The sequence below is a fragment of the Diachasmimorpha longicaudata genome, chromosome 2, assembly GCF_034640455.1.
Source record: "Diachasmimorpha longicaudata isolate KC_UGA_2023 chromosome 2, iyDiaLong2, whole genome shotgun sequence".
Classification (NCBI taxonomy): domain Eukaryota; kingdom Metazoa; phylum Arthropoda; class Insecta; order Hymenoptera; family Braconidae; genus Diachasmimorpha; species Diachasmimorpha longicaudata.
In genome coordinates, this window is record NC_087226.1 from 10,959,730 (window position 1) to 10,986,828 (window position 27,099).

The following is a 27,099-nucleotide window of genomic DNA, read 5'->3' on the forward strand; positions in this document are numbered from 1 at the left end:
ATGGCGTCATTTATGTTAAATAGAGAAATTTGGCTGTAATTTTATGATTATTCCTTTTGGCTCGTATGTACTTACTTTCCTCTTTGCTGCCCTTCTTCTAATATTCTCCAAAAAATACAAGTGCGTCACCCCGGTGACTTTGTGTCGACTAAATGACGACGCGCGGTAAAGATCAAGGAAATGTGTCTCAGACCGGTACTAGCTCAAATTTTGTTCTTCTTAGGGTTTTTCCAGGATTTTCAGGGTGTCTTGCAGCTTATTCGGGTCGTATTTGGGCTGCAATGTGAGGAATCCACGATTTAGGATCACGGGGGGAGAAAATTGATGCCAATTTCGATATTTTTCAGGAATTTCACGGAGCTCAAGAGGACCAAGCATACTTGCTCGCTCAGGTGGCGCTACTGGGCAACTTGAGAATGCGTCTTCGAAGGACTGCGGAATGAGAAATATTCGCGGAGTTGATTTTTATGGTTTCTGGAAAGCAGAAAAAGAGGAACGACGATTTTTAAAGGTATTTCGAAGGCGTGTCCAGTGTTTTATGAGAATTTTTTTCGTTTTTAAGAGACGAATCCATTCGAATGCTGATTTTTTTGCTCCTATCACATTTATTATTATCAAATTTTTTGTAAGTATGAAAGCACTGATATCACTACTGGACTGTGCTTTTTGTAACGATAACATTGAAAAAATTTAATGAAGCGCGAGGGAAAAAAACGAAATCTTCAACGCGTGCCATTTGTCTGATATTTAAAGGCTCGGCTTAACCAGAGAAGGCGGACACGTGTTACGCACGTGTGAGCATCACAAAAGAGGAGATACTTGTGATTAAAGAACACAGGCTTTCGAATATTTTACGTCAGTCGATTGTCTCGACAATTTTTAATGTCGAATGATACAACTGATAAAAATGTCATGACTTATTCTACCAAACGCTAATCGAACTGCAAATTGATTTTCGTACCACATCCTTTGCCAATGCTCTTATTAAATCAAGTCCATCAATTCATAAACGATTCTTACTTATTCGCGAATTTAGTTGGTCTATGGTAAATCATAATTAACATCCATTGAACTTCTGCAAAAAATGAAAGAACTCATTATAATCGATGCAGAAACACTGATTTATATAGAAATTTTAATGTCTGTCCTGAATTATCTATATCATTCTCTCTTGAATTGTTTCTTTCGAATTGCTACATTTTCATTCACTTAATTCCCGTCTTTCATGGCAATCGCCTTCAACAGCAAAATAATCCCTGGAATATTATTTCAGGAATCGTAAAGGTAACGATGAAATTATTTGTGTATTATATTTGCGTTCAATTCTCTTTCACAATAATCAAGAACCCATTAATTAACGCAGTATCTCCACTCATTCACCAATCGAGTTACACTTCTCCGATAAGGTAATATAAATATTCGTTCAAAGTCACAACAGCTCCCGGAGCATATAACCCAAACAACTTTGACCCTTGATACAAACTCATTAATAAAAAAATAATCCTTTCTATTGGTTCTATGGCACGGCTGAATTAAATTCAATCTCTTTTTTAATATTTGAATCAAGAATGCTGACCAAAAAAGATAGTGTAGTAATCTATTACCTTGAACAAAATAAGAACATTACTCTGTAAAACCAATTTTCGCGATATGTTCTCCTTGAATTTTGTTTCTACATAACAACAACTGATTGATTAACAAACCATCTACATCCATTCATCATTATATGTTCTCTCTAACTGAAAAATCAAAATAAACATTGAATTCATAATTCCACCATCTGCCAAAAATAACTCAAGTAATTTCCAATGCTGAGAGAAGACTCATTTATTTTTCAAAAATTTTCTAAATCTATGAAGTTGAAATTGTGTTGCAACAACATTTAACAGTATATACTCGGGATTTTCTGGATCAGCTTCAGCATTGGTAACAGTGATCTCTTTGTAAAGCCATGCTGCAGTAGAACTTCCCGATTTAACTCTAATTACCATCGAAGTTCTCGCCGTAGCAGATAACAATTCCCTCTCAATCTGTTGCCTCAGTAAATCAATACCTAAATTGTGAATAAATCCATTAGTCATGATTGCATGAAATATTAACGATAGTAGAATATTTTAGTTCATCATGAATTCATGAACCCACCAGTGGAATTGACTGCGGATACTCCCAAGATATTTTCCGCCAATGTTCCACTCGGTATCAAGTCGCATTTATTAGCGACTTCGATTATCGGTTTGTCCTCGGTTTTTAAATCTACCATAATTCTGGAAAGTGTTTCACGTACGTGGTCTATCTGCGCCTCTTTGTCGGGGTGACTCGCGTCAAATACATGGACAATGACATCCTGAAATATTAATCCATGCCGTCTTAACGAGACAATATCTAATTCACACGGCAAACACGTGTCAATGCCGTAGTCACGTCATCATTCAAGACAAAGTAAATATTTGGAAATGTACTGTTTCCCTGTTCGTCAGCTGTTGAAAAATTCTGAGAAGACAAATGAATCGTATTGATTGCAGCTCTGAGGGAGGCAGCCTGTTCAGCTGTAAACAAACGGTATCTCTAACGTGAAGAATTGTAATAGAGATCTCATTTTAATTTTATGAGAATATATTTGAGTTTTTCAGCAATTCAAGATGGAAGGAGACAATGTACTGAACTGACAGAGATTTGTTGCTATATTTATTTATTCCATACTCCCTAGCAACTTTTTCTTTATTCTCGTCTAGAATTATTATTCTTTGGAACCTATAAAATATTTGATTTTGTAAATTAGAAAAAAAGTTCAATCAATTCTAACAACCGTCTCTAACACATCATTAAGATTTCTGTTTTCCGTAACTGATTACTGGGTATATTTAATTGAATTTTGTAAAATATTATTTTGAATGGAAGAGTTTATTCTCATTATCTATAAGGACGTACCTAAGTTCATCAGTATCACATAATGCGAGTGAAGATGATGCCCTGTTTCAACGGAAGTTTATCACTACAGTTATTATTTACATATTTCTAAATGACTTCCTTCATGGTTGTTTTCTCGAGTTATTATGCTTCAAGGAGAATAAAGAGATGCACTTTATGAACAAATAAAAAATCATGCTGAAAGAATTCAAATTAGGAATTACTCATGAAGAATTACTCATAACATTTCATTAATGTTTTTATGGTTTAGTAACTCATCTTTAGATCTTTTTCATTGATAGTGAGGTTGTTCAATGTCCTTGTAGCGTAGTTTTCCGTGAGAACATTCTTTACCAATTATAAAAACAGGTGCGCTTGTCAATAACGCAATGTGCTGGGATACAAAGTACTGTGCTGACAGAAGTTATCGTTATCTTTATTGTTTCTCACTCCTCAATAACTTCTCTGTCATTCGTGGTTTCTTTCACGAGGTATCATTCTTTCAAGACTGAATGAACTCATTGTTTAAGAAATGAGGAGCATTATTCAATAAATTCGAACATTGCCAGTTCATTTACAATGCCTGATTACTGATTTTCCTGTTCTGTAATTTATTGGTAAATATGTTAAACGGAGATTCATTGGCGTTTTTTTTGTTATTTCGCATTGTATCAATTGGTTTGCGATATGCCGCCATGGACCTCGACTTTCAATGGTTCAATCGTACCATTCTACCTGACTGGATTTTAAACTCGAAACCTTTTGTATGTAATAAGGCATCGGAGTTACTCACTGCGCCGATCTACCGGGGTATATTTAATGCCCTTGATTTCTTGTCAACACCTATTGATACTTCAATTATGGTAGTGATAAATAATAGGACATTATGCTATGAGTTTCTCAGAAATTTTCAACGACGACAAAGAATCCATGTGTTTTCACGTCGTTTCTTCAACGAAAATGCGTCAAAAAAGGAAAATATCGATAGAGCTTACCGCTAAAATTGCATCCTCGAAAGTAGCTATAAAGGGTTCAATCAAGTCCTCAGGGATGTCCTGGATGAAGCCAATAGTGTCCATATAAAGAACCTTTAATCTGCAAGGTAACAGCCCCGCATGAGCAGTAGTATCCAACGTCGCAAACAATTTATTCTCCGGCACAAGGGACTCGTCCCCAGTCAGTGCTTTGATGAGACAGGTCTTGCCAGCATTGGTGTATCCCACAACTGCTACACTAGGAATATCCTTGACAATTCTGCTACTCCTGATCATCTTCCTATGTTCTTTGAGTTTCTTCAATGAGTTTTTCAACTTGGCTTCCCTAGCATGTAGCACCATCCTCCTTGACTCATTCAGGTTGATCTTTCCCCCTGTGTCCTCCTCGGTTAGAGCAATTTTTTTCCAGATATAAGGCAACTCAGCGAGAGCCACCTGGAGCTTCGCGGCAGTCGTCTTTGCGTGCTCCCGAAATATCTGAATGACTATCGAATATCTATCGTAAACTGGAACTCCCAGTACAGTTTGAAGTTCCGTCACCTGGAAGAATTATGCAAACCGTTTAGAAGTATTCATCAGGTTAAATATTAATAGTTGGACATACGGTTTTGAGTAATTACCCACCTGAACATGTCTCAACAAATTAATGCTAATGAAGACTGCAGTGATGTTGGGATCACTCCTGACTCTGTTCCTCAGCATCTCCAGGTTTCCTTTTCCGAACAACTGCTTTCTCTTGAGAGACATCAGTCCAATGCGTATTGCGTCAATCACAGTCCAATTGTTCAGTGTTTCTGTGAGAGCTACTGCTTCTCGTAGTTGCAAATCAGCAGTCGTATTTTTTCTTTTATTAGGTCCGTGTTTGATGTGGGGCTGAATAATCAAGGCTCCATGGCCAGCAATACTCGGGTTAAGATACTGTCTGGATATCTCTTTATACTCAGAGTCTAGATTGACCTCCGGGAGCTGTGGCTTTTCGTTCTCCGAACATTCACTAATGAATCTGGCCATTGTCCAAGATTTTTGAGAAACTTTACTTATGATCGTAGAGTCCAAGCATGTTTTCTGACAGTATGAAGGGAAGAGCTGAGCAAGATGTTTCCATCTGTACATTGATATCATTTTTAAATCTCAGCGACTAGAGTTCATATGGTATATAATCGTACGTTTCTGCTAATTTGTTCTGACAATTTTCCTTTGCGTATTTAATTGTATTTTGACCTATAACAAATCCACTTATCACTCCGACTGTTAACCGTAATTCTCTCGTTGACGGGATGAATCTCAATTTTCTGATGATATAGGGAACGCTAAATGCGCCTGAAAGCAAATGGGAAAATGATATTTAAATAACAGAACATATCTGTGAAAAATTACCCTTGAAATTGATGGGCTGTGCCACAAATTTATTTTATTAAAATTGAAATTTCCGATTGAAAACTCGACGTTTCTAGTTACCTATAAAAAAACTACCAAATCCAAGCCACACAGCTGATTGGGCACAGTCAATGAGTTGATCGGTGTATTGACGTTCCTGAATAACTATTTTCTTTTTAACTGGAGTTGTTTCCTGTTTCACCCCAGAAGTCTCAGGTTGCATTTTTGCTCAATATTTCAATTGACAAGCATTTATTCGACTCACTGTTTGGAGCGAACCCGGGTGCACAAAGCTTTGCTTACGTAAGAAAACCTAACCTCTGCATCTCAACATCTTAAAAAATACCCAACAGTACACTTCTCCCACACACAACAAATTTCTCTATAAAAATTTTCGGTTTATTAGTTTACAATTGATTGTTCTACCTAATTAGTGAACCCTTGATGTTTTTGTTGATATTTTGTAGTCACAACAATGAGAAACCTGAAGTTCATCGCTTGAGTTGAACTTCGAGAGTATCGAATAGCCACGTGAGTCCATCTGTCCCTGATTTCACATACCATAAATTGTGAAATGACACGTATGGCAATGTAGTTGTAGTTGTTACAATTAACTCCGCAAATGATGTTTTGATTAATTAGTAATTCAAAAAAAATCCCAAAAAATGGAGGCTGGAACACTCGCCAAAGTCCTCAATGACTTCTACACGACTGTCGAGGGTGAGCTCAGTTTGTCAAAGGGCGAATTCTTCCTGGTGCGTATCACTCAGTGGGTCTGCTAATATTGATTGAATTCCACTGGTGTTATCTCTGTAATTTTAATCCGGAATTATTCCAGATCCATAACGTCATCGATAAACACTGGTGTTATGGAGTATCGAGAGACAGGAGGGGCAATTTCCCTTGTAATCACCTGCTTAAAGTTGCGGTTCCTTCGTTCAAAGAGACAGAGTGCCTATTTGTGGCAATTGCTGTTTTTCGAGGGGAACAACAGGGTGATTTAATTTTTGGTGAAGGTAATGTAATGGTTGGTTCAAACGATTTCTAATAATTTGTGCTTGTAACATGAGGGAAAATAGAAGGAAAATAACAACAGGTGGTTATTTTTTCGTGAGAATGGAAATAGATTTTAAATACCCAGATTTATTACAGGCGTGTAACTGCTATATTTATGCATTGCACTTACGTGTCCTTGGTTCCACGACGAGGACATGATGATGTTGCTTTTAAAAATAATGTTTTCTAAATTATTTCGGAGAAGGAGGGTCTTCTATAGGAGTGTTTTTTTAAGCCAATAGGAGAAAGATTGACTTTTTGGTGAAAGTAAATAGTTTCTATGATTTTTTGTCACGTGTCAACAGATATTTATTTATACTTCATAATGATCTACAGGTGAATTGATCATTGGAACCCACGAAGTGGAACCTGGATGGTATTCCGGTTATACAGACAGTCGAACAGGTGTTTTTCCGCTGACCCATGTGTGGAGGGTTGATTCGACAGTTCTAAAGGTTATTATAAAAACCCCCAATCGATTCATAGTTTCTTTGGCGATTTTCTAATTAATTCAATTTCCCATTTAATTCCCTCTCAGAAACCAGCTGATAAAAAATCAGTTCACCGAAAAGCCCGTGTGAAAACTACTCTAAAAGCCCAACTTGCCGAAGAACTTGACCTTTCAGAAGGTGAAATTGTAACAGTAAGTGAGATTCTTGAGGACGGTTGGGTGCTCGGATTTACCTCCGACAACCGCACAGGCACCTTCCCTGAAGCCTTTATCACCTATCTTGAAAACATGGATCAGCCAGATGGAGCCTGTCGTTCTCCCGATCCTATTCCTTACTCAATCACCTCAGGGGGAAAAATTTATAAGGACTTCGGTAACTCCACTCCCTTTTCATCGGTCTGCCACGAAGACCCAGCACCCTCTTACCATGACCTCTTCCCTGACACTCAATCCTCAGTCTCCCTTCCCTGTGAAACCCCAACCGGCCCATCACCCCAGCCAGAAATTGACAATTTAAATCCACTGGGGCTGCACCCGTACGCAATCACTCTCTACCCCTTCAATGCTCAATTTCCCAATGAATTAAACTTCGAAGCAGGGGAAGTGGTCCACCTCCTGCGCCATATAGATACAGAATGGGCAGAGGGCACGATAGAATCCTCCAAAGGGCTCTTCCCCACGTCCTACGTTAACATAATCGTCGACTGCAGGGACTTACCCCCTTCAGAAGGCCCACAAGACCCCCAGGAGCCATTGCCTTTAGAAGCCCTGCAACCAGGTGATCTGGCAACAGTCGAATACACCTTTGAAGCACAAATGAGTGGAGACCTGAGCATCAAAGAGGGTGACACAATCACAGTCGTCGAAATGGCTAACGACGATTGGGTCTCCGTTACAAACAGTTCGGGAAACGTTGGTCTCTGCCCCAGAGGGTATCTTTCCAAGCAATCCTCATCTCAACAAACTCTGGAAACTCTGGAGCTCAGCGAAATCGAGGACTACGTCACAATCCGGCATTCGGAACGATCAAAAACCCCAGAGGATCAAAACATTCGACGGAAATCAGAACCTCATCGTCCAGCACCACCAGCCCCAGCACCAGGCTCCATTCCCCTTCAAAAATTGCTGACCAATTACCAAGAGAAGAGTCAAACGGAAGAGCAACGATCGAATGAAGTAATCTCGACTCCTTCCCCAGAATCTTCTTCGGCGAAGCAGAAAAGAGCGGATAAACGCCAAAACGTGATCTCAGAACTAGTAATAACTGAGAAAGAGTATGTTAGAGATCTAAAAGTCACTTACGAGACATTTAATCTGTACAATCCAAATCACCTGGAGTCTCGGGGAATCGACGTAGTCGTTCTATTCGGAAATATCCTTGAAGTGATCCACACTGCTGAGGAACTTCTGGACTCAATCTTGCGAGCAATGAAGGGAAAAAATGAGGATCTCCAGACGATAGCCCCCTGTTTTCTGATGATGAAGGATAAACTTCAGATAACGTATGGTAAGTATTGTGGAAACCACGAGGCAGCTCTGAGTCTCCTGAAGAAGTACGAAGAGAATCGAGAGATAATGATCATTTTTGAGAAGGGGATAGAGACCCTACGACACCAGGTGATCTGCTTCGACATGAGCTCCATTCTCATAAAACCAGTCCAAAGGATTTTAAAATACCCATTAATGCTGTATGAGCTTGTGAAGTGCACTGAAGATGATCATCCTGATAAACCAGGTATCGAAGAAGCATGGAAGGCGATGACAAAGGTGGCGTCTCACATAAACGAGTACAAACGGCGCAAAGACATTGTCTCAAAGTACCTAGACACTGATAACACTTTAATGGCTAAGATGTCGAAGTTAAATATGCACTCTGTGGCGAAAAAATCCAGCAGATTGAGTGCGAAATTGTCGGCGAGTTTGGGAATTACAAATATTGCAGCGGATCCAACATTTGATGAACTTGAGAGGCAGTTCAAAGCTCTTGAGAAGTGCAGCTCTCAGTTAGCTTCAGACATAGATCAGTGCATGATTTTCTTAAACGAAGAAACTAACAGCGCTGAATTATTATCCGATTTTCTGAATCAATATCATTATGGCAGCAGTGACAATGAGGTTAAACGATTGAGTGAGGCGAGAAGAAGCATTTCTTCCCAGTTTATTAATAAATTAAAGGAGTCTATCGAGAGGAGAGTGAATGAACCTGTATATTTTTTAATCAGTTTGCTTGAGGGTCCTGCTTTGTTGATTACTAAACGAGGGGATAAACTATTGGATTATGATAATGCGATTTCGAGGGGGGAGAAATACCGAGAATCAAAGGTTGTACAGGAAGAGCTGGCAACTGCTAAGACTAATTACGAAGCTTTAAATCAACAGCTGTTGGAGGAATTACCTATTCTGATTGAAGCAGGTACTTCAATCATTACCACTTCCATTGAAGCTTTTGCTAATGCCAGGAAATTATTTTTTGGGAGAATAACGAAGAAGTATCTGATGTTGTCAGAGTCTGCGACGCAGGTGACGTCCCAGGATGTTCTTCAATCATTTTTGATCAATCATAATTTACTATGGAATCAAATCTCACGGTTCAGCTTTGCTGGAGTCAACCCAAAGGTCGAGGCAGCCACTGTTGAGGTTTCCAATCAGACTGACAAGGATAAGAAGGTCTTAATGAACAAGCATTCCAGAAATAATTTGTTTGTTGTGAACCAACACGTCGCTAGTACTTCTTCGTTAGATCTGGGAGCAAGTAAGGGGACTGTGGTGGCTGTCATCAAGAGGCAGGATCCAGGGGGAGATACCAGTAGGTGGTTCGTTGATAATGGGTCCGTCAAGGGATTCATTAAGAGTAGTGCACTCGAGCCCATACCCCAGTGTCGATCACCACAAAACAATAATGACGTCGGTGACTCTGGACGTGTCATCGGCGACTTAATGAGCTTGGAGTCACCAGTGAAGGAAATTAAACAGAATTTGATCAGTCTTGAGTCACCTGTTAAACACACCAACCCGTCGACTTCGTTGCAAAGTTCATTGTATGAAAATCTTGGAGATGACAATGACAATCAGAGGGTTGGCAGTCAGCAGAGCAGATATCAGAACTTAGAGAATGAATTTTATTATGCTGACGTTAATTTCGAGGGCAATATACCTGGAACTCTACAGGCGAAACAAGGAAGAGTGCTCAAGTTGATCAGACCACATGATGACAAAGGGAATAGTGAGTGGTGGCTCGTAAAGGACAGAGATGGCTATTCTGGATATTTTCCAAAGGATTATCTCATTCCATGGCAGGCGGGAACAAATCTTAGACAAAATTAAGGAGTCATCTGGGAGTGGTTTTTTAAAAAGTTTTTAATAAATATTGTACTTTCTTGATACCTGTGATAGCTAAGTGCAGTGTTTGCTAAATGCCAACTATTTTTTACTCGAGTACTGAGGGACTTTCTGCATTGTTTGTGCTGGATGTGCAAGCAGGGATATTATTTATTTATTTTATAATTTAGTGTTATTTTACGTGAAAATTATTGTTGTACTAGTTGAGATTCGTACTTATGTGTTAAAGGTGCAATGAAGTTAAGAATCGTCATATTCAATTTTATTGTACGGATAGTGTTTCATGGAAAATATAAGCTTCATTTATTTTTCGGTAATTGCTTTTTTAAAGCCATTCTTATCTTGATATTATAATAATTTCTGAAGAATCATTGACTCCATTAGTACTAGTATAGTTGACTGGCTAGAGAACCCAATAAAGGTATCAATCCAAAGATCAATTCGGCCGGCAATCCGCTTCACCAAATGTAGTGGATTTTTTTTTAATCTGGCATGGTTATCTCCAAGATTGTAATGATAAATCAGTTCCTAGTCAATTCTGTCTTTGATATGTTTCAACGAATTTACCAGTTTACGTAGATGAAATCTCAATATTGTTATCTCAACGACTTTAATCAATAATTACTGTGGATCCACCGAAGTAAAGAAGAACCAGCTTTACGTAATCAGTTGCTTCATTTTGTGGTGCCTTAATAGGAACAGACGAAGCTCTTTCATAGGTCAATTACATTTTCACAGTGATACCTAGTTCTCATGAGAGATTTTAAAAAATATCTTGTTCTGTAACGGAAATGAAGATTTATTTCTTTTTCAATGACTGATGGCTAGAAGATGCCGATTGACAGACAATTAATGGCTATACGAAAATTCTAGAAGACGCAAACTCAAAGGTATGACATTTGCCTATCACTGGATGGACACTTTTCTTATCTCTGGAAACCTAGACATTTAATCTTGAATCCTCACGAGTTCCTGTAGATTTTTCTATTCACATAATAAATTTGATTCTAAGAGGATTTTCTTCTATTGCATCAGTTTATTTCTTAGACATAGTAAATGTTCATTGCAATTGATTGTTATAATTTTCTAGGCCACGCTGGTCGACGCTTTCTCCGTCAGTAATCTTTCAACGAACCCAAATGTAAACACTTGATCTTACAGTTAAGGTTATCTCAAAAGTTAAAAAATCCGAAATTGATAAGGAATTAATGAAGAAACAATTAACCTGGTTAACCTGCACGTTTTTCCCTCAATTTTTCTCTTCATCGACTGAAAATGCTGAAACCTGGCCACAGAAGAACGATTGCCCCTGAAGGTCTTGCTCTGAAACAGAAATTAGCAAATCAACGGCAGTACGTGATCGCAGAACTAGTAAAAACTGAAATAGAATACATACGAGACCTGAAGATGACCTACGATATCTTCAATCTCCAAAACCCAAGTATGCTAGAGTGTGCGGGTATTGATGTGACCATTGTATTCGGAAACATCCTCGAGGTTATACACCTTGCAGAGGCACTCTTGAATTCGATCCTGCCGGCTATGAAGGGAAAGGAAGAGAATCTCCAGACGATAATTCGTTGCTTCCTGTTAAATAAGGGTAAACTCCAGACAGTGTACGGAGAGTACTGTGGCAATTACGAGGAAGCTCTGGACCTTCTGATAGAATATAAAGAGAACAAGGCGATAATGGAAACCTTCCAGACAGGCATAGAAATTCTTCGTCAATATGGCATCGTCTCCTTCGATATAAGCGCCATCCTCATAAAGCCAGTCCAAAGAATTCTAAAGTATCCATTGATACTCCAAGAACTCGGAAAAAATACCGAAGATATTCATCCTGATAAATCGGGAATCGAACTGGCCTGGAAGACGATGACAGAAGTGGCTGCCTACATAAATGAGTACAAACGGCGAAAAAATCTCGTTTTGAAATATTTGGACACTGACGACACATTAGTAGCCAAGATGTCGGCGCTGAGTACGCACTCGATACGGAGAAAATCGCCTATAAATACCAAAGTTAAGGATGTGCAGTATAATGAGAAAGAGAAAGACGAGGAGATGCTGATGAGCAAATACCCAAAGTGTGATTTATTTTTTGTGAGGGAGAAAGTTGTTGCGAGTTCTCCACTGCATTTGGAAGCAACAAGAGGGACTTTGGTGGCTGTTATCAAGAGGCGGGATCCAGCGGGTGATGTGACAAGGTGGTTCGTTGATAAAGGTTCTGATAAAGGGTTTATTCAGAGCCATTCATTGAGACCCATACCCTGTAAAGAGCTACTCGAGGAAAAATATCCCAAGGGTAGTTGTTGTGTTGTGAAAGAAGACATTGTCAGCAGTTGTGTGTTAGATTTGGACGCGACTAAGGGGACAGTGGTGGCTGTTATCAAGAGGCAGGATCCAGCCGGGGATGCCACGAGGTGGTTTGTTGATGATGGGGCTACTAAAGGATTCATTCAGAGCAACTTGTTGGAACCTCTTCCTGATGAAAAAATCGTGCTTGAGAAATACCCCAGAAGTAATTTGTTTGTTGTGAGCAAGAAAATTGACAGCACTTCTTCGCCATATTTGGGAGCAACTAGGGGGAGTGTAGTGGCTGTTATCAGAAGGCAAGATCCGACCGGGGATGCCACAAGCTGGCTGGTTGATAATGGCTCGGTCAAGGGATTGATCCCGAGCAGTGCTCTGAAACCGATCGCCCAATCTCAACTTTTGAGTTTTGACTCACCTGACAAACAAAGCGACTCGTCGAAATTGGGAGAGAATTTATTGGTTGGAAATGAAGATGGTGAAGATAATCAGACTGTTGTGGATCAGTGGGACAGATCTCAGAACACCGATAACAAGTTTTATTCTATTAAATATAATTTCGACGAGAGAATGCCAGAAACCCTAACTGTGAGGAAGGGACAAGTGGTCATATTAATTAAACCACATGACGACGACGGGAATAGTGAATGGTGGTTCGTGCAGGACAGGACCGGCCGCATGGGGTACGTCCCAAACAATTATCTCGCTCCATGGCAGGCAGCAGCAACGTCCAGGAACGCTTAAAGAGTGAGTTCAGGGCGATTTTTTAATAATTTTTTATGGATAATGTATCGTTTTGATATGAGTGGTGGCCAAGTGCAGTCTAAAAACCTCATTCTTGACTGGAAAGAATAATTATTACGTGTGCGTGTGAGAACTTTTTTACGTCCTCTGCTCCAAATTGTCTAAAGTTGAAGAAATTGACAGAACAGTGATGGTAGTAACAATTCATGCATTCAATTGTAGTAGATTAGAATTACGCCTGCGAGGAGGTAAAAGTTGGTGTGATGTCATTTTTATTGAATTGACCTCACGTCTATTTCTATTAGTAAATCGACGTTTCTAATATTGAAGTTAAACGCTGTGACATGAATAACTGTTAATAATAGGGTATATATTTCGTATAAACATATGCATTCCTGAGGATCATATAATTTTCAATTATTCCCAAATAATATTCATTAGTTATTAATCATTATTTTTTTTAAACATTATTTTTTTTTCTCCGTCAATTGTGGACAAAGTCCTCTCCTTCCAATCCACAAATTTTCAGCTGTAGTTTCCTCACACTGTCCAGCTATTTCACACGTTGACGATCCTGGACACCACCCGCACTCGTAATGTTTCCCAAACGACAAACACGAGATGCAGTTGTTAGCCATATGCCGGCACTTGTAGATGATCAATTTAATATCATTAGGATTCAATAGTTGCCTTTCCTCGTACGATATTGAGACCGGAAGTTGTACGAAAGGTTCGTCACTCGAATACGAAAAGTAGGCATTGCCGCAGGAAATGGTGTCCATCAACCATGTACCACCCGTTATGATGGCGCCAGGACCATTACCGAATCGACACCTGAATGGTGGCAAAGTGAAGTCCTTCGTGGATCAGAGAATAAGATACATTATGAACGACTATCCAATTTCTGAATTATAATGGAGAAGCCAACGTGTCTTTCAACATATTCTTTCGAATTTCTTTCAAACGTGCAAAAGGATCGAAAGCTTTAAAAAATCCTTACCTCTCTCTCCGAAACCCTAATTTCTATCATTTTGTGAATATCAGAAGGCACGGTAATATTGGTCGAACGCATGATTCGGGGGCAGAACGAGGCTCCCTTTAGACGGACTCTACCTGTATACTAGGATGCGATAAAACAATTAGTTCAGGTGCACGATAAATTTTTAGAGCAAAATCTAATAAATCCGTTAGAGTTAACGAAATTGTTCTCATAAAAAGCAATGGACAAAATTAATCTCAATTTTTTAACCTTACGTTTTCATTTTCGATGACATATACATCATTGGTCGAATTTCCGGGTGTAATATCCGGTGATTTGCATGCATTGTCATCGATCGACCACCTGCAGGAATGACGTGATCTCGTACACTTCATGCAATCACTTATCGAAGCACAATTATCCACTCGCAGATCCTCACTTTTTACTTTTTTCGGAGTGTTCAGAATTTGTGTGTCGGTCGTCGAAAGACTAGTTTTTTCAGTTGTCGAAATTATTTCTATATCACTAATAGTCGAAAAGACCTCCCCCATAATAGATTTTTCCTCGTTTTCTGAAGCATCAAGGTGAATTTTTTCGTTTACTCTCACTTCCTCAGTATGAGAAATTGGTTGGGCTGTGGTCATCGAAGTAGACGAACTAATCATTTCTTCCTGTGTTATTGGAGCAACGGTCCCAGCAGTAGATTTCAAGGCAATTTCGTCCTTTAAAATTGTGGGAATAGCTGATACGGGACTTGAGGAAGTGATTTTAGATTCAGTAATAGTGGCAATAGTCGTTTCTTCATTAGTGGAAGTCATTGGATCCCTAACAGTTGTGAAATTAATTGCTGAAGTGTCTTCAGTAGAAATTGTCGCAATAAAAAGACATATGAACACTACAACAACACAGCTAAACCTATTAGACGAATGTAATGTATCCTGCTGCATATTCGACAGTAATTCCTGCACTTGCAGTGATCGGATTACGACTGACAACTGAACTGTGACAGTCGCAGTGATGTAATTTATATTGAATTGACCTCACCTACAAGTTTATCAATGGATGGCGGATCTGAATATATTTGGATCATCTACAATTTTATCAGTGGATTGTGCATCCAAATATATTGTCCTTCAGCGTCACTGGATCGAGATTTATCTACGATTATTAAATACACAATTTATGACTGATTAGACAGTAGTACATAGAGTAATATATATTCAGTACGAAATTGTTTAATATAAAAATGTATACAATTAGAAGTATAATACAATGTTGGCTTGTTGATTAAAATATATATTTGTATTTGCAAAACAATAACATCAACCGCGAAATGATTCGCCGATGAATTCCTGAGGATTCACACCTTGTTTCCAAACAGTGTCTTTCAAGTAAGATCCGGTGGTATCGTTTGTCAATAATCCCTCGACAATCTCCTTAAATCCCAGCTGACTTGCTAATACGTACTTAGCTTCGATATCATTCAATTCTGTGATTAAACTCTGCATATTCATCGTCATCTGCTTAGTTATGACTTTCTCAGTTCTATATCTGTAACACAAAGATGTTGTCTATGAAAAAAATGTATCTATAAAATTTTTGATATTTCTCGTTCTCCTGCGGCATCGACTCCCGCAGCAAAATAACAACTAATTAATATAGCGAACGAATTAAAATATTTTCAATCTTGGGAGTTTGAAACATGAAAGTTACACAAAGAAAATTATATATAAATCTCACAAAGAAGAATGACAAATTTGAAAAGAAATCACCTGCAAACACAGTCCTGAGCAATAGCACTCGTAAGTCTCTTGGAAGCCAAGAAGTCCTTGAGATACTTGCCCTCCCCATGAATGATCACATGTTGATAAATGGCACTGGACCAATCAGCATTATACCCATAGGATTGCACAAGAATCAAAGACTGTGGAAAGCTGAGGGATTGACAAATGACCCTGTTGATCTCATCGGTAGTCAGATTCAGTAGACAAGTGGCTTGCTGCCCCTGTGCTACTCCATTAAGCAAAGATACCTGAAGAGCCACTAGCTGGGCCTGATGACAACACCGGTTCGCAAGATTCAACTTGTTATCCCTTAAATAATATTCGGTAGCATGAGTGTAATTGGTAATTGCGCATTGGAGCTTTCTCTCAGTCCCATCATTTCTTGTGAACTTGATACTCTGATTCATCATCAAGGTCCTGACATTCTCCCTCCTCGTCTCCCTAATCAACTCCCGGATGATCCCGGTAGCCTCGCTCTCCCACATAACAGCAATCTCGTTGTACAATCGAAAATGATGGGACACCAGGGTAAATAGTTCCTTATCATCAGGATACTGTTTCTTACAGAACTCCAATAGTGCAATTTTCAGTCCTGAAATCTTATCGGTCCCAATCCCAAGCAAAAACTCAAATTGATCATTCTCCTTCAAAATTTGAAGGATATAATTCATCTCAGTGAATCGGCCAACACCAGTCACCAATCTCACCAATAAACTCCAGAGTTTTAAGCTCTGAAGAGTGTTAGACAACTGTTGACACTTCCTGAGGACAGAAGCAATTCCCTCCATGCTGCAGGCCACAGTAAAACAGTGATGAGCTTTGATCAATAACTCCACTACGATCTTAAGGATGGAGACATCCCTCCGTGCCGCGAGAGACTGTCCCAACCTCATTGTCACGGCCTTCAGGAGCTCCCATCCTAACAGTGAAGCATCGTTACACAAAATCGTTGACAACGTGAAGGTGACTTCCAGGGGATATCCCCACATCAGCATGGACTCGTCCAGATTCTCCTCGACCTGCCTCGTAAGATGCAAAAGAAGTTCCCCAGCCCAGAACTTCGTGACTGCAGCACTCTGTATCCTATAGGCCACGATGACCTCCTTCATTAAGGCAAACTTATCTGAATGATTGACATTTGTGATTTCGAAAAGCAGCTCCATAGGATCCCGAGTCATCAGCAATGATCTGTAATTCCTCTTCAGGTGCAGCGATAATTTATAAAGCACCAGGATCTTACGCCCCATGTCTTCACCATGATCGAGATTCTTCACCAATTTTTCCAACAACACGAGGCTATCAAATTGCTGGTGGTACGTTGAGGTTGAATCATTTCCATCACTAGTGGAATGTGGTGAAGGGAGAGTTAGAGAAGAAGAGGATAGCCTTCTCTGAGGCCCTCGATTCGTCAACGTGGAGATCTGATTAGTCTTCTTAATGTCAGAACCCTCCAACAATAATTGATGCTGAGGGGACAATTGATAAGGGGATAATTCCCCCTCAGCCACAGACAAACACAGCATCAAAATCTGCAGGTCTTTATGTTTATAATTAAAAATGGCGGAGATTCTGAGAGAGGTCTCTAAGTCGTCAACATCCAGAAATCGATTGATGAGGGCCTCAATGGCCTTCTCTTCAGAGTGATCGTTCAACGAACAACTCACCCTCAGGTTACTGATCCCAGAGAGTAATTCAGTCTTAAGTTTATTGAAGTGTTTTTTCTCCCTCACGATCTCTATGGCAATTGGACCTGCCAGGATGCAGGCTTTCCACATCGCCATCTCGACAGTGTCAATTGTTTGCTGATCGGTAGAGATTGGCTTCAATGTTCTCAGGGCAAGCTCCAGAATCTCGTACCTCTCCTTGTACGATTCAACCTTCTCTGCATGTTCTATGAAGAATGAAACTGCCTCCTCGAAGCTGACCTCGTACTTCCTAATGTCGTAGGCACATTTTTTCCAGAACACTGAGTCTGATTTAATCGGAGTATTGCGCAGATGTTTCTGGAATTCGGTTCGATACTGCTCGAGGATGATGCTGGAACAAGGGAGGTGTACAATTTTCGATAGTTCGAGGGCATGCGAGAAGGCTTCAATCTCCACCAGATTTCTTATGCAACGTTCAACCTCTTGAATCACTGTGAATTCTTCCCCAGTCAGTTTAATCTGTTCGAAATCAATTTTTACTGAGGTTTTTGATAGGATCGTGATAATCTCCAGGAGGGACTGGAAGTCAGGCTCACGGATGTGTACCTCTTCGTTGAAATTGCAGTCGACGAGGAGGGTTAGGAACTTCTGCTGGAGATGCGTACTGCGAAAATTTGAGTTCAGAGAAGATATAATGCACTCGATGCAGACTGTTGCAATCCAGTACTCGTTGTTGAGATAGGTGGTTTCTGAGTCATTCCAATCGATGGTTTTGTTACTCTTGAAGGTGGAACAGGTGTTGATAAAGTCGACGAGTATCTTTTGGCTCTCCTCGAATTCACAGGATTTGGCGCATTGGAGGAGGAATTTGAAGAATAGGTGAAGAGGATTCTCGGGCAGAAAGATCTCGAAGCCTTTGGAGAGGGTATCGATGTAACCCAGGGACACCAGCTTTCGGAAGAGCTCGGAGATTCTTCGGATTGGCCAGATTTGGTCGTCCAGACAATCGGAGTAGGCTGTAAGAAGGTGTTCGTTCTCGACGGAGATAACAAGCCAGGAATAGCAGTAGGAGGCTGTTGAGGAAGGTTCGTAGCAAGCTGCTAACAGGATCATTACTGAAGAGGATGTTACTCGAGCTGCTTTCAGAAGGGCTCCAGGGGGGTCTTGACTCTGGTGACACTTCAGAATTGTTAGCCAGAGGTCCAGATCGAACGGAGTGTTCTGGTTGAATGGAACACACTGGCCAGTTTTCACAGGGGACTCTAGGGATACCTGGGTGGGCATCGTGGGGGAGTGCCTAGGGAGACTGTGACTGTGCTTTCGCTGGCCTTGCCTAGATAATTTCGATCTTTGAATAGCCGGATGGTTTAGGTGAGAGTTATTCAGAGATATCAGAAGATGTTCCCGGATCGTTGCGTTTTCGAAGTTTGCAGCGTTTTCCAACATCTACAAATTGAAAACAATACAGTCGTAACAAATTGTCTTTGTCGACCTAAATTTGCACTAGAATTTTCATGGTTTCTGTTCAAATATTCATCAAAATTCGGAAAGGAATCACATTTACCTGCTCTAACGGATACCGAAAGATATTTCCAACCAAGACAAACTCGAACCAATGATTTCCTCTTGCCAAATCCTTCAGAAAAGACACTGGGAGACGTGCATTATGAACTCTTGCAAATCTCACAACAAATTCCCAAGATTTCAAGCTCTGAATGAAATCAGTCACGTTGTCCATTGACACTGAGGTAAATTCTACTGCAAAACTCTGTTCCAAGTAATCTAGAAGAATCCCCAAATCTCGTGTGTTCTGATAGGCCACAGACTCAAGGAGGTCATCTAAAAGTTCAAATGAGAAAAACGTGATACGACCTATAATTTAATCTTCGCTGACGAGATAAATTGCCAACTCTCGGAAAGGGGACTGGTAATCTTACTCATTGAAATGTTCAGTTTACTCTGGACGTAGTCTGCAGCAGTTGCGTGGAGCCTTAAGCGCTCAGAGTCAACGCCGAGAAACTCGATGAAGCAGATACAATTAGAAATTATTTCTGGCTTGTCGAGGTTCTGTAGAGCAAATGCGTGGGCTTGAAACGAAATTTTTGATTTCCTAAAAAGGTAAAATATCCTGAAGACTGATAAAAATTGGAGTATTATACTTCAAAGCAGAGAATCAGAAGAAAAATTAACATTATTATTAATTAACATTACTGTTATTCTTATTTTACGTATTTTTTCATTGCATGCAATTCCGTGGTATTCAAATTTTCAGATGATTGTTTAAATTTTCTCTAGTGTCAGAACAAGTTCATAATTAACTCAAGATGTTAGGAATATGTGAAAACTGAGTGCATAATATTACATTTTGGATGATAAATTAGCTCGCTTCCCTTCAGGATTCAACAATACGTATGCAGCCATGCTGGGGCGTGCCTCCTTCAGATAATACTTGTAATTCAACTTTTCCTTATGTCCATATTTTTTACTCAAACTCGCATTAGCAAAATTAGGCATTTGTTCTTTCTGGAATCTCCACCTGAACAGCTCGTGAACATTAAGATTCCTGAAGCCGTCCAACAGTTGGTACATAGTAATATCGCTCTCTTTTTCCCTGTTATGGAGGCAGTCTTTAAGATATGGAATTTTCTGGAGTAATTCTGTGATAATTTCGGATGGAATTTCGATGTCTTCAACCATTAAATCTGTTCGAGTAGTTAAAAATTCCTCGAATGTTGGAAAGTCTTCTTTATTATGTCCGCTTGCTTTGGATTCCAGATATGACAAGAAAATTAAATAAAAGGCGAGCAGAGACTCGTTTTTTAAATAATTTTGGGGGTTATCTGCAATTTTATGGATAGTCTGACAAATGGCAGTGATTAAATCTCTCACTGAATCGTCTGAATCCTTCAACTTTCTCAACGATCTCAATAATTCGTCATCCTGGTAATACATTATATCATCACAGTTCTCTTCATTTTGATAAAATAAAATAGAGTGCTTCTTTCTTGAAAAATTTTCCTTATCCAAATTGCAAGAGCTCATGGATAAAATTTTATCAAAATTCTTGGGAGTGACTTCAGCGCTGAAAAATCTGGCTAGAGTTAATTTCATATCATTCCTTTCTTTACTGATACAAATTCCATATTTACACAGCTGATTGAGCAAAATTTCTTTGAATGGTAAGGACATATTGGATAGCTCGATCCTTTCTATCATTTCCGGTGTGATTTCAAGCATATCAAACACATCGATAAGATGGGATTTTTGCTCCTCTTGTGGTTCTTCACGATTTCTCGATAGTTCTTCTCCAAATTTTCTGTCAATCCACTTAATTAAGAGTTTTATATTGTCTTCAGTTAGGAGATAATCCCAGACTGCGGAGCTCTTTAATTTTTTAGAGAGGCAAGGCTCATAAGTATGAAAATATAGTTCAGTCAAAAGTGGGGTTTTAATATGAGAAGGAAGATTCAGCATTTCTTCGATGGAAATTTTCTCGATGGAGTGACCGTCAAGGGTGTCTCTTGACAACTGAATTGTCTCATATTTTTTGATGCATTTAATAAGCTCCCAAGCATCAATTTGATCCTCAGAAAATCCTTCATGCTTCAGCACATGACTTGCCAAGTAATCTCGTAATTCAGGGTCTCTACTTTTTATGCAAATGTCAGTGATGTAGACTATTGGATCTTTTCCCTGTTGAAATATGTTAAATATGGATTTGGTTGGTTTCATAGAAATAAACAAACATCTGTAATATTCCTGAATTAATGTATACGTCTTTGAGACGTCTCTTCAAATACTCACAACTTTCTGTAGAATATGCGATGCCCGATGAATTTGTTTTTTCATCAGCAATTCACCAATCCAAACCTCGACCTCAGAATAAAAATACTTCTGAGCCTCTGCAATAGTCCAGTGTCTACGATAAGCAAGGAACTTGAAAGCTAGATTGATGTGATTGCCCTTGGCAGATGCCTCTCTGACAACCTCTCGATCTCCCATGCTCGTCCAGCCAGACCACACACCTGCCAATTCTCCAGGAGTCAAACACTCGACAGGAATGCCCCCAACCACCTCCATCCTTCACTTGCCTGCTCATCAGTTATTTCGTGATGAATTGATAACGATTTAATCCTGGAAAATCAATTGCACCACTACATATCTATTTTACTGCATACGTAATCGTTAAACTCACAATTAAAAGTACCCACGTGCTTCACCTGGAAACTCCATGGTTAACCTCAGCTGACTCTACACATCTCCTCATTATTCCTGTCTAATGACACAAAAGATCTGTACAGCTCAAAGTTCAGAGGAATAAAAAATTAACTCATCAGCGATTGGAGATTAATGTAGGACAAGAGATTAGAGCACTCCACAATGGCATTCCGTAATTGACAATGAAAACAAAACACCAATTGACAATGACCAAAACAAAACAACATCTGGTGACTTCGGGTCAATTACGTATAATTATTGATAGGAGGTGAGAAAAAAGATGTTTAAAATAAAATAATTCAGTTTCTACGGACTTGAAAAGGTTTAAGGATCAGGTGCCACCTGTCACCCACAACCGACACATTTTTTTGCCTCGTGAGCGCCATCTACTGGCACTCTGAAGAGGCTAGGAGAGGCGAGTGAGAATTGGCGGGCGTTGAGGCGTCATCAGTTGGACCGTTGCGTCGGGTCTGTTTATTTTGATGCCGGTAGTTAGGCTTAACGCGGGTTTACGGTGATTGTATTGAGGCAGAAGCCGGCATTTTGAGATTAAGGTATTATTATTTTGAAGACATCAATAGAATTCAGCTGAATAATTATAACGACTGGTAGTTGCTCATTGCTTTGCAATGTTTTCTACCCTACTAGTCTCAGATATCAACCAATGTTGGAGGTATATCTGAATACTTAAAAGAAAGTGATTTGTCGACAAATCCTTTGTACACATCGGCATGATGATGGGGAGACGCCGAGGAACGTGATACTCGTGAAGAAGATCCCAATGAATGTACGTTGCTTCCCACAAACAATCCTTTCAAGTAATTCACTGCACGTTCTCTTAATTTAGTGAAACATTAAAGTAAAACCAATAACCTACAACAAACCATTATCGAATACTACTGCGTTTCCAAATAATATGATGAGAAATGCGAAAATAATGGGAAATCAAATGTGATTCGACGAGAATAGTTCATCATATTACTTGTATTACAATATATGGTTCAGGAAAGTTTCAAGCATGTTAAGTATTTATTTCTCATTGCCAAATATTACATTTGTTCAAGGGATTAACAGTCGAATTTTCTGGGCAATTGAACGCCGCGGCAAAAGCTTTGACGTTGGACACCGCACCGTTCACCCGAACTTTTGCCGGACTGTGAACGTCGTCAGGGCTGTACTGTTGGAGGTACATGTTACTCTCATACGCACACCAAAGCTGAAAGTAAAAACCGGTAAGTCCTATTACGAATACCTGGGAGGGAATAAGTTCACAAATGGAAATCAATTCAAAGTCCTTTACATGTCCAAATGCTAAGAAGAATATTTGATCATCAGTGAAACGCTCCAATCCGGGAATTTTTACACCATTAGTGCCATGCTTTTCGCGATATATCTTGTACGCATCCCAAGTTACTTGGAGCCCTGTAGAGTCTGATATATTTTCTTCCAATGTCAAAATTCCATTCACCTAACACAATGGTTCGTGATAAATTCAGTGAGAATAAAATTCAATGAGTCTAGTATTCACAATATGTGAAATGGAATTTTACGGATAGAAAAATACTGCAAGAAGTACGTGAGGAGTTGCATAAAAAATACTTTCTAAAACAGAATAAAACAGTGGGGCCATATGGAAATTTAGAAAAAATACTACACTAGCAGGAGAAGTTCCCCATAAATACGGAAATCAACTGCTGAAATAATTCTCCTACACATTATTACGTGACTAGTCATAATCTTTCAGCCGTATTTTTCCCTCCGCGCAGAAACTTTCCAATTTCACGGCAGTCTCCGCGTCAACAATCAAATTGCTCCCATCAAATGGTTCTAAAAACTCACGGGAATCGATCGCGATTCGTCCTCGTATATCGTATAATTATTGAACTGATGAATAAAACACTGGGCGTGTTCTTCATATTTGTCAATAGCTGGTTGTGACCACCAAGTCACCGCATTACCATTCTTATCAAATCGTCGACCTGAAATAATATTTCTTCTCATTCATTTATTCGAATACAGGTCCCTTAAAAATCATTTATTACCATTGCTATCCAGGGCGTGGGAAATTTCATGACCTATCGTTGCACCGATCATTCCGTAATTAATGACGCTGAAAAATTTACATTGTTTGCAACAATGAAACGTTCATAACACATTTTTTTCGGGGATATACATTACCTAGGCCTACTCGCATCGAAGAGAGGGGGCTGGAGAATTCCAGCTGGTACCACTGGAATATATTTTCAGTTAGTGTGAAAGGAGCTAATAGGGTCAATGATCGATCGATCGTAACGCTTTATATATTTCACGAAAAGTCGATCATATCATGCAATGTCAATAACATTGTACTAAAATATTCCCCATTCATGCTATTGAGGAATCTCATTCTTGTGATCAATGAATGATTAAACACATGAGTAAAAAAGTGATAAGAAGGTTCGGTAAGATTTCCACTGGTGATTAGTCCCCTGGTGTCATCTCATTGATAGGAGTGATAGTTGTGGAAATCAGTATTTATCAATCAGTGATCAGTATGTAAAAATAGCTACCACTTTTATAGAATTAGAAAATCATCGCCGAACAGGGTTATTTCACAAATCAAGGACTAAGGGTTGTAAAATAAATTTACGTTCCTTTACCACTTCGTTACTGATATGGATGAATTTGGAATGGGTTGTCGATACTCACATATCGTGTTCATTACTAATATATAATATGCATTGACCGCATTCGGCTCGATTGGCCACCTGTAACAATACTCAGATGGACATAGAGGATTAGGAAATTGCAAAGCGCGTTTCAAGTAATTGTAATCCTACTTGTTTTTCTCCGTTGGTTTTCGCAAAGTTCTCATAATTTTTTTCATCATGAAAACTCGTCGTCTCATTTCATTCTCGAAATAGCTGTCTGTTGGTGCGTACTATGATAAAGTGAAAAAAAACCACAAGTTTTATTTCATAGGTTTCGAACATCTTCTTTTAACTTAAAATTTGCATCACGTGTGGGTAAACTATAATTTTATGACCCCTTCACTTGTATCGAGCTACTACTTTACCTCTGAGTAATATTCATCCATTTTAGTAGCATCGTAATCATCAGGATATCCGATGAATTTAGTGATGGCATCAATTTTCTCAGTGGCCACTTTCTTAGTCTCATCGTCTAGCCAAGATGATTGTCGAATGTATGCGTTCATTGCTTCTTGAATATTGGCCACCAACTCCAGTACCTAGAAGGCATAACGAGTGTACCAACTGGCTACATGTGATATCGTTCAATTAAAATTACCGCTTGTTTGGAATCTGGGGAAAAGTGTTTTTTCACGAAGGCGTAGGAAACTGCACGTTCCATTTGTGAGGAACTCACACAATCGTATTCCCTGAAATATAAATTGAGAATAAACCAATTGCAGTGGATGAATTCAATTAGAACTTCATAATGTTACTAACCTACTTCCAATCGGATCTGCCCCAACGCGTTTGTTATTCAAAGTTATTAATAAATTTCTCAGCTCATCATTAGTGTAAAGCGATGCATCGACAATTGTACGCCACATCATGTAGTTCACTGTAACATTAGATTGATAAACAAAATTCGCAAACACATCAGTCAGTTTGCAAATTACCGATAGTTTCTGGTGACGTTCTGTTGAGCAATTCGGCGAGCTTCGGAAAAAAATCCTTCCCCGGTACAATGACTTGTTCTGATCCATTCACAGTGATTTCCGGAACTAGTGTCAATGAATCTCTAAGTGTCTCGAGCCAATTGATCTAGGACGAGATTAGTTAAATTTTTATATAACAGTCCAACATAAAAAATTGATTTACTTTAGCAGTTCCACTGGTCATGTTTGCACTATCATAGAGTTGCTGCAGCTCGTCGACTGTCATCAAGGTGTACCACTTATCAATTTCTTTTATACCTTGCTCATCATGTGTAATCTACAAAAAAAAAGGAAGTTTTATATTTCTGATCATTGAATCATGTATCGAACATTGGAAAGTACCTGGGCCAGTTCACTCTCAAAATTACTTAGTTCCGTGTATCGCTCTGCGCTATCATATCCTTCAGACAATAATTCATCTTCTTGAGACAATGATGATTCTGAACGTTTGAAGACGTTGGCTACTTTAATTTTGTATAGGTTGTAGGCCAGTGATAGGGCGAATTTGCCAGGAGCAATTAATTCTTTTTTTTTTAGAAAAAAATCAGGTTCTGAAATCTAAATGATTAGTATGAATGAGTTGTCCTATGAATCACATTGATGAAAAAACTTGGTTGTTAAGTTGTTAATGTTATGTTTCTCTAAAATTAAAAAAAATTGTCTATTACTTACCGCAAATCTGCGGACCGAAGAATTCCTGGGGTCTATCACTATCTGTATGGAATATAACGCTCCTGTTCCCAGAGTTCTCTCCAATTTCGAGTGTATTTGTTGCCAAGTAAGATTTTTCGAACTCCATTCTCCTGGCTTCATTATCAACGGCCATCCTCCGTTATCATTGATTATCGATTTTATGGGTTCAGCACCAAGTTCTTCAATTTTAGCTGAAACATTTTATCGTATTTCGGCTTCTGTTTGCACTTGGCCAAATTGTTATGCCTATTCACTACCTTTGTTCATGCAAGCTCGATAAACCTTCCGTGCTTTTCGAATTGCCTCATTGTCTGTTTCAGAATCTGTATCCTTCAACAGGTTTTCGATCTTCGGTTTTAGATCATGGGAAATTATGTACCAATTTGACCAAATTGGAAATCCTTCGGCGGGAATATGATGATCTGTCCAATGACCACACGTATATTCGTAAAAATCAGTGCATGGATTTGCTAGTTCATTGAGGCTACGTGCGACGTCGTTTCCTATAATTATTTTATCACAAATTCTTTTATTGTCGGCTTTATCACATAAGAAATTTTTAATAAACGGGATTTACCGTATGTGGCACGGGGAGTTCTATTATTTTGTTCAACAGGTAGTAATTGTGAAGAGGAAATCAACGAAAGAGCGAAAATTCTAAAAGAAAAGTCTTTTTAATTATTAAATCTTTTTCATCTATATGGATCCCGTGCTACTTACACGTTGAAATAACGAAAGTTCCACGATGTGAAATAAAACATTGTTGTTTGTATAAATTCAAACAACGTCAGGGAGATATATACGTTAGTGGTACGACGGTCCCACTATAACTAACGATTTCTGGAATTTCCGATGCCAATCATGGCCTGAGGTCATCTAGGGATCATAGTTTGCAAGTCAAAATATCTAAAAAAGGAAATGACATCAACTATC

The 27,099-nt window shown here is 39.1% G+C and overlaps 5 protein-coding genes across 8 annotated transcripts; 1 reads left to right on the forward strand and 4 right to left on the reverse strand.

The window, feature by feature from the left end:
• Positions 1-1,802: 1,802 nt before the first annotated feature.
• On the reverse strand, positions 1,803-5,844 carry LOC135172827 (putative GTP-binding protein 6). 2 transcript variants are annotated; one of them, XM_064139229.1, is made up of 5 exons: positions 5,706-5,844; positions 4,527-5,222; positions 3,903-4,442; positions 2,143-2,344; positions 1,803-2,053 (listed from the first exon to the last, which is right to left on the reverse strand). In XM_064139229.1, the coding sequence occupies exons 2-5, from the start codon at positions 5,022-5,024 to the stop codon at positions 1,824-1,826; spliced, it is 1,470 nt and encodes a 489-aa protein (XP_063995299.1). In that variant the 5' UTR covers positions 5,025-5,222; positions 5,706-5,844; the 3' UTR covers positions 1,803-1,823. The 2 variants fall into 2 exon arrangements, with proteins under 2 accessions (XP_063995299.1, XP_063995298.1); XM_064139228.1 differs by lacking the exon at positions 5,706-5,844 and adding an exon at positions 5,361-5,501.
• A 49-nt stretch (positions 5,845-5,893) lies between these two features.
• Positions 5,894-10,442, forward strand: LOC135172822 (dynamin-binding protein-like). Its single transcript, XM_064139217.1, has 4 exons — positions 5,894-6,034; positions 6,118-6,295; positions 6,672-6,790; positions 6,874-10,442. The coding sequence occupies exons 1-4, from the start codon at positions 5,945-5,947 to the stop codon at positions 10,108-10,110; spliced, it is 3,624 nt and encodes a 1,207-aa protein (XP_063995287.1). The 5' UTR covers positions 5,894-5,944; the 3' UTR covers positions 10,111-10,442.
• A 3,089-nt stretch (positions 10,443-13,531) lies between these two features.
• On the reverse strand, positions 13,532-15,181 carry LOC135172828 (plexin A3-like). The gene is made up of 3 exons (XM_064139230.1): positions 14,437-15,181; positions 14,183-14,302; positions 13,532-14,039 (listed from the first exon to the last, which is right to left on the reverse strand). Exons 1-3 carry the CDS (start codon positions 15,106-15,108, stop codon positions 13,650-13,652), a joined length of 1,182 nt encoding a protein of 393 aa, XP_063995300.1. The 5' UTR covers positions 15,109-15,181; the 3' UTR covers positions 13,532-13,649.
• Positions 15,182-15,351: 170 nt separating this feature from the next.
• Positions 15,352-22,117, reverse strand: LOC135172820 (spatacsin). 3 transcript variants are annotated; one of them, XM_064139214.1, is made up of 7 exons: positions 21,803-22,117; positions 21,396-21,725; positions 19,954-21,284; positions 19,529-19,701; positions 19,156-19,430; positions 15,934-19,037; positions 15,352-15,712 (listed from the first exon to the last, which is right to left on the reverse strand). In XM_064139214.1, exons 2-7 carry the CDS (start codon positions 21,669-21,671, stop codon positions 15,484-15,486), a joined length of 5,388 nt encoding a protein of 1,795 aa, XP_063995284.1. In that variant the 5' UTR covers positions 21,672-21,725; positions 21,803-22,117; the 3' UTR covers positions 15,352-15,483. The 3 variants fall into 3 exon arrangements, with proteins under 3 accessions (XP_063995284.1, XP_063995286.1, XP_063995285.1); XM_064139216.1 differs by having other exon boundaries at positions 21,396-21,745; XM_064139215.1 differs by having other exon boundaries at positions 21,787-22,117.
• A 702-nt stretch (positions 22,118-22,819) lies between these two features.
• On the reverse strand, positions 22,820-27,035 carry LOC135172825 (membrane metallo-endopeptidase-like 1). Its single transcript, XM_064139226.1, has 17 exons — positions 26,887-27,035; positions 26,744-26,823; positions 26,424-26,669; positions 26,146-26,357; positions 25,816-26,031; positions 25,637-25,750; positions 25,435-25,579; positions 25,259-25,376; positions 25,098-25,188; positions 24,865-25,038; positions 24,629-24,729; positions 24,498-24,556; positions 23,988-24,039; positions 23,852-23,919; positions 23,649-23,788; positions 23,110-23,277; positions 22,820-23,025 (listed from the first exon to the last, which is right to left on the reverse strand). Exons 1-17 carry the CDS (start codon positions 26,925-26,927, stop codon positions 22,846-22,848), a joined length of 2,205 nt encoding a protein of 734 aa, XP_063995296.1. The 5' UTR covers positions 26,928-27,035; the 3' UTR covers positions 22,820-22,845.
• Between the last annotated feature and the right edge of the window lie 64 nt (positions 27,036-27,099).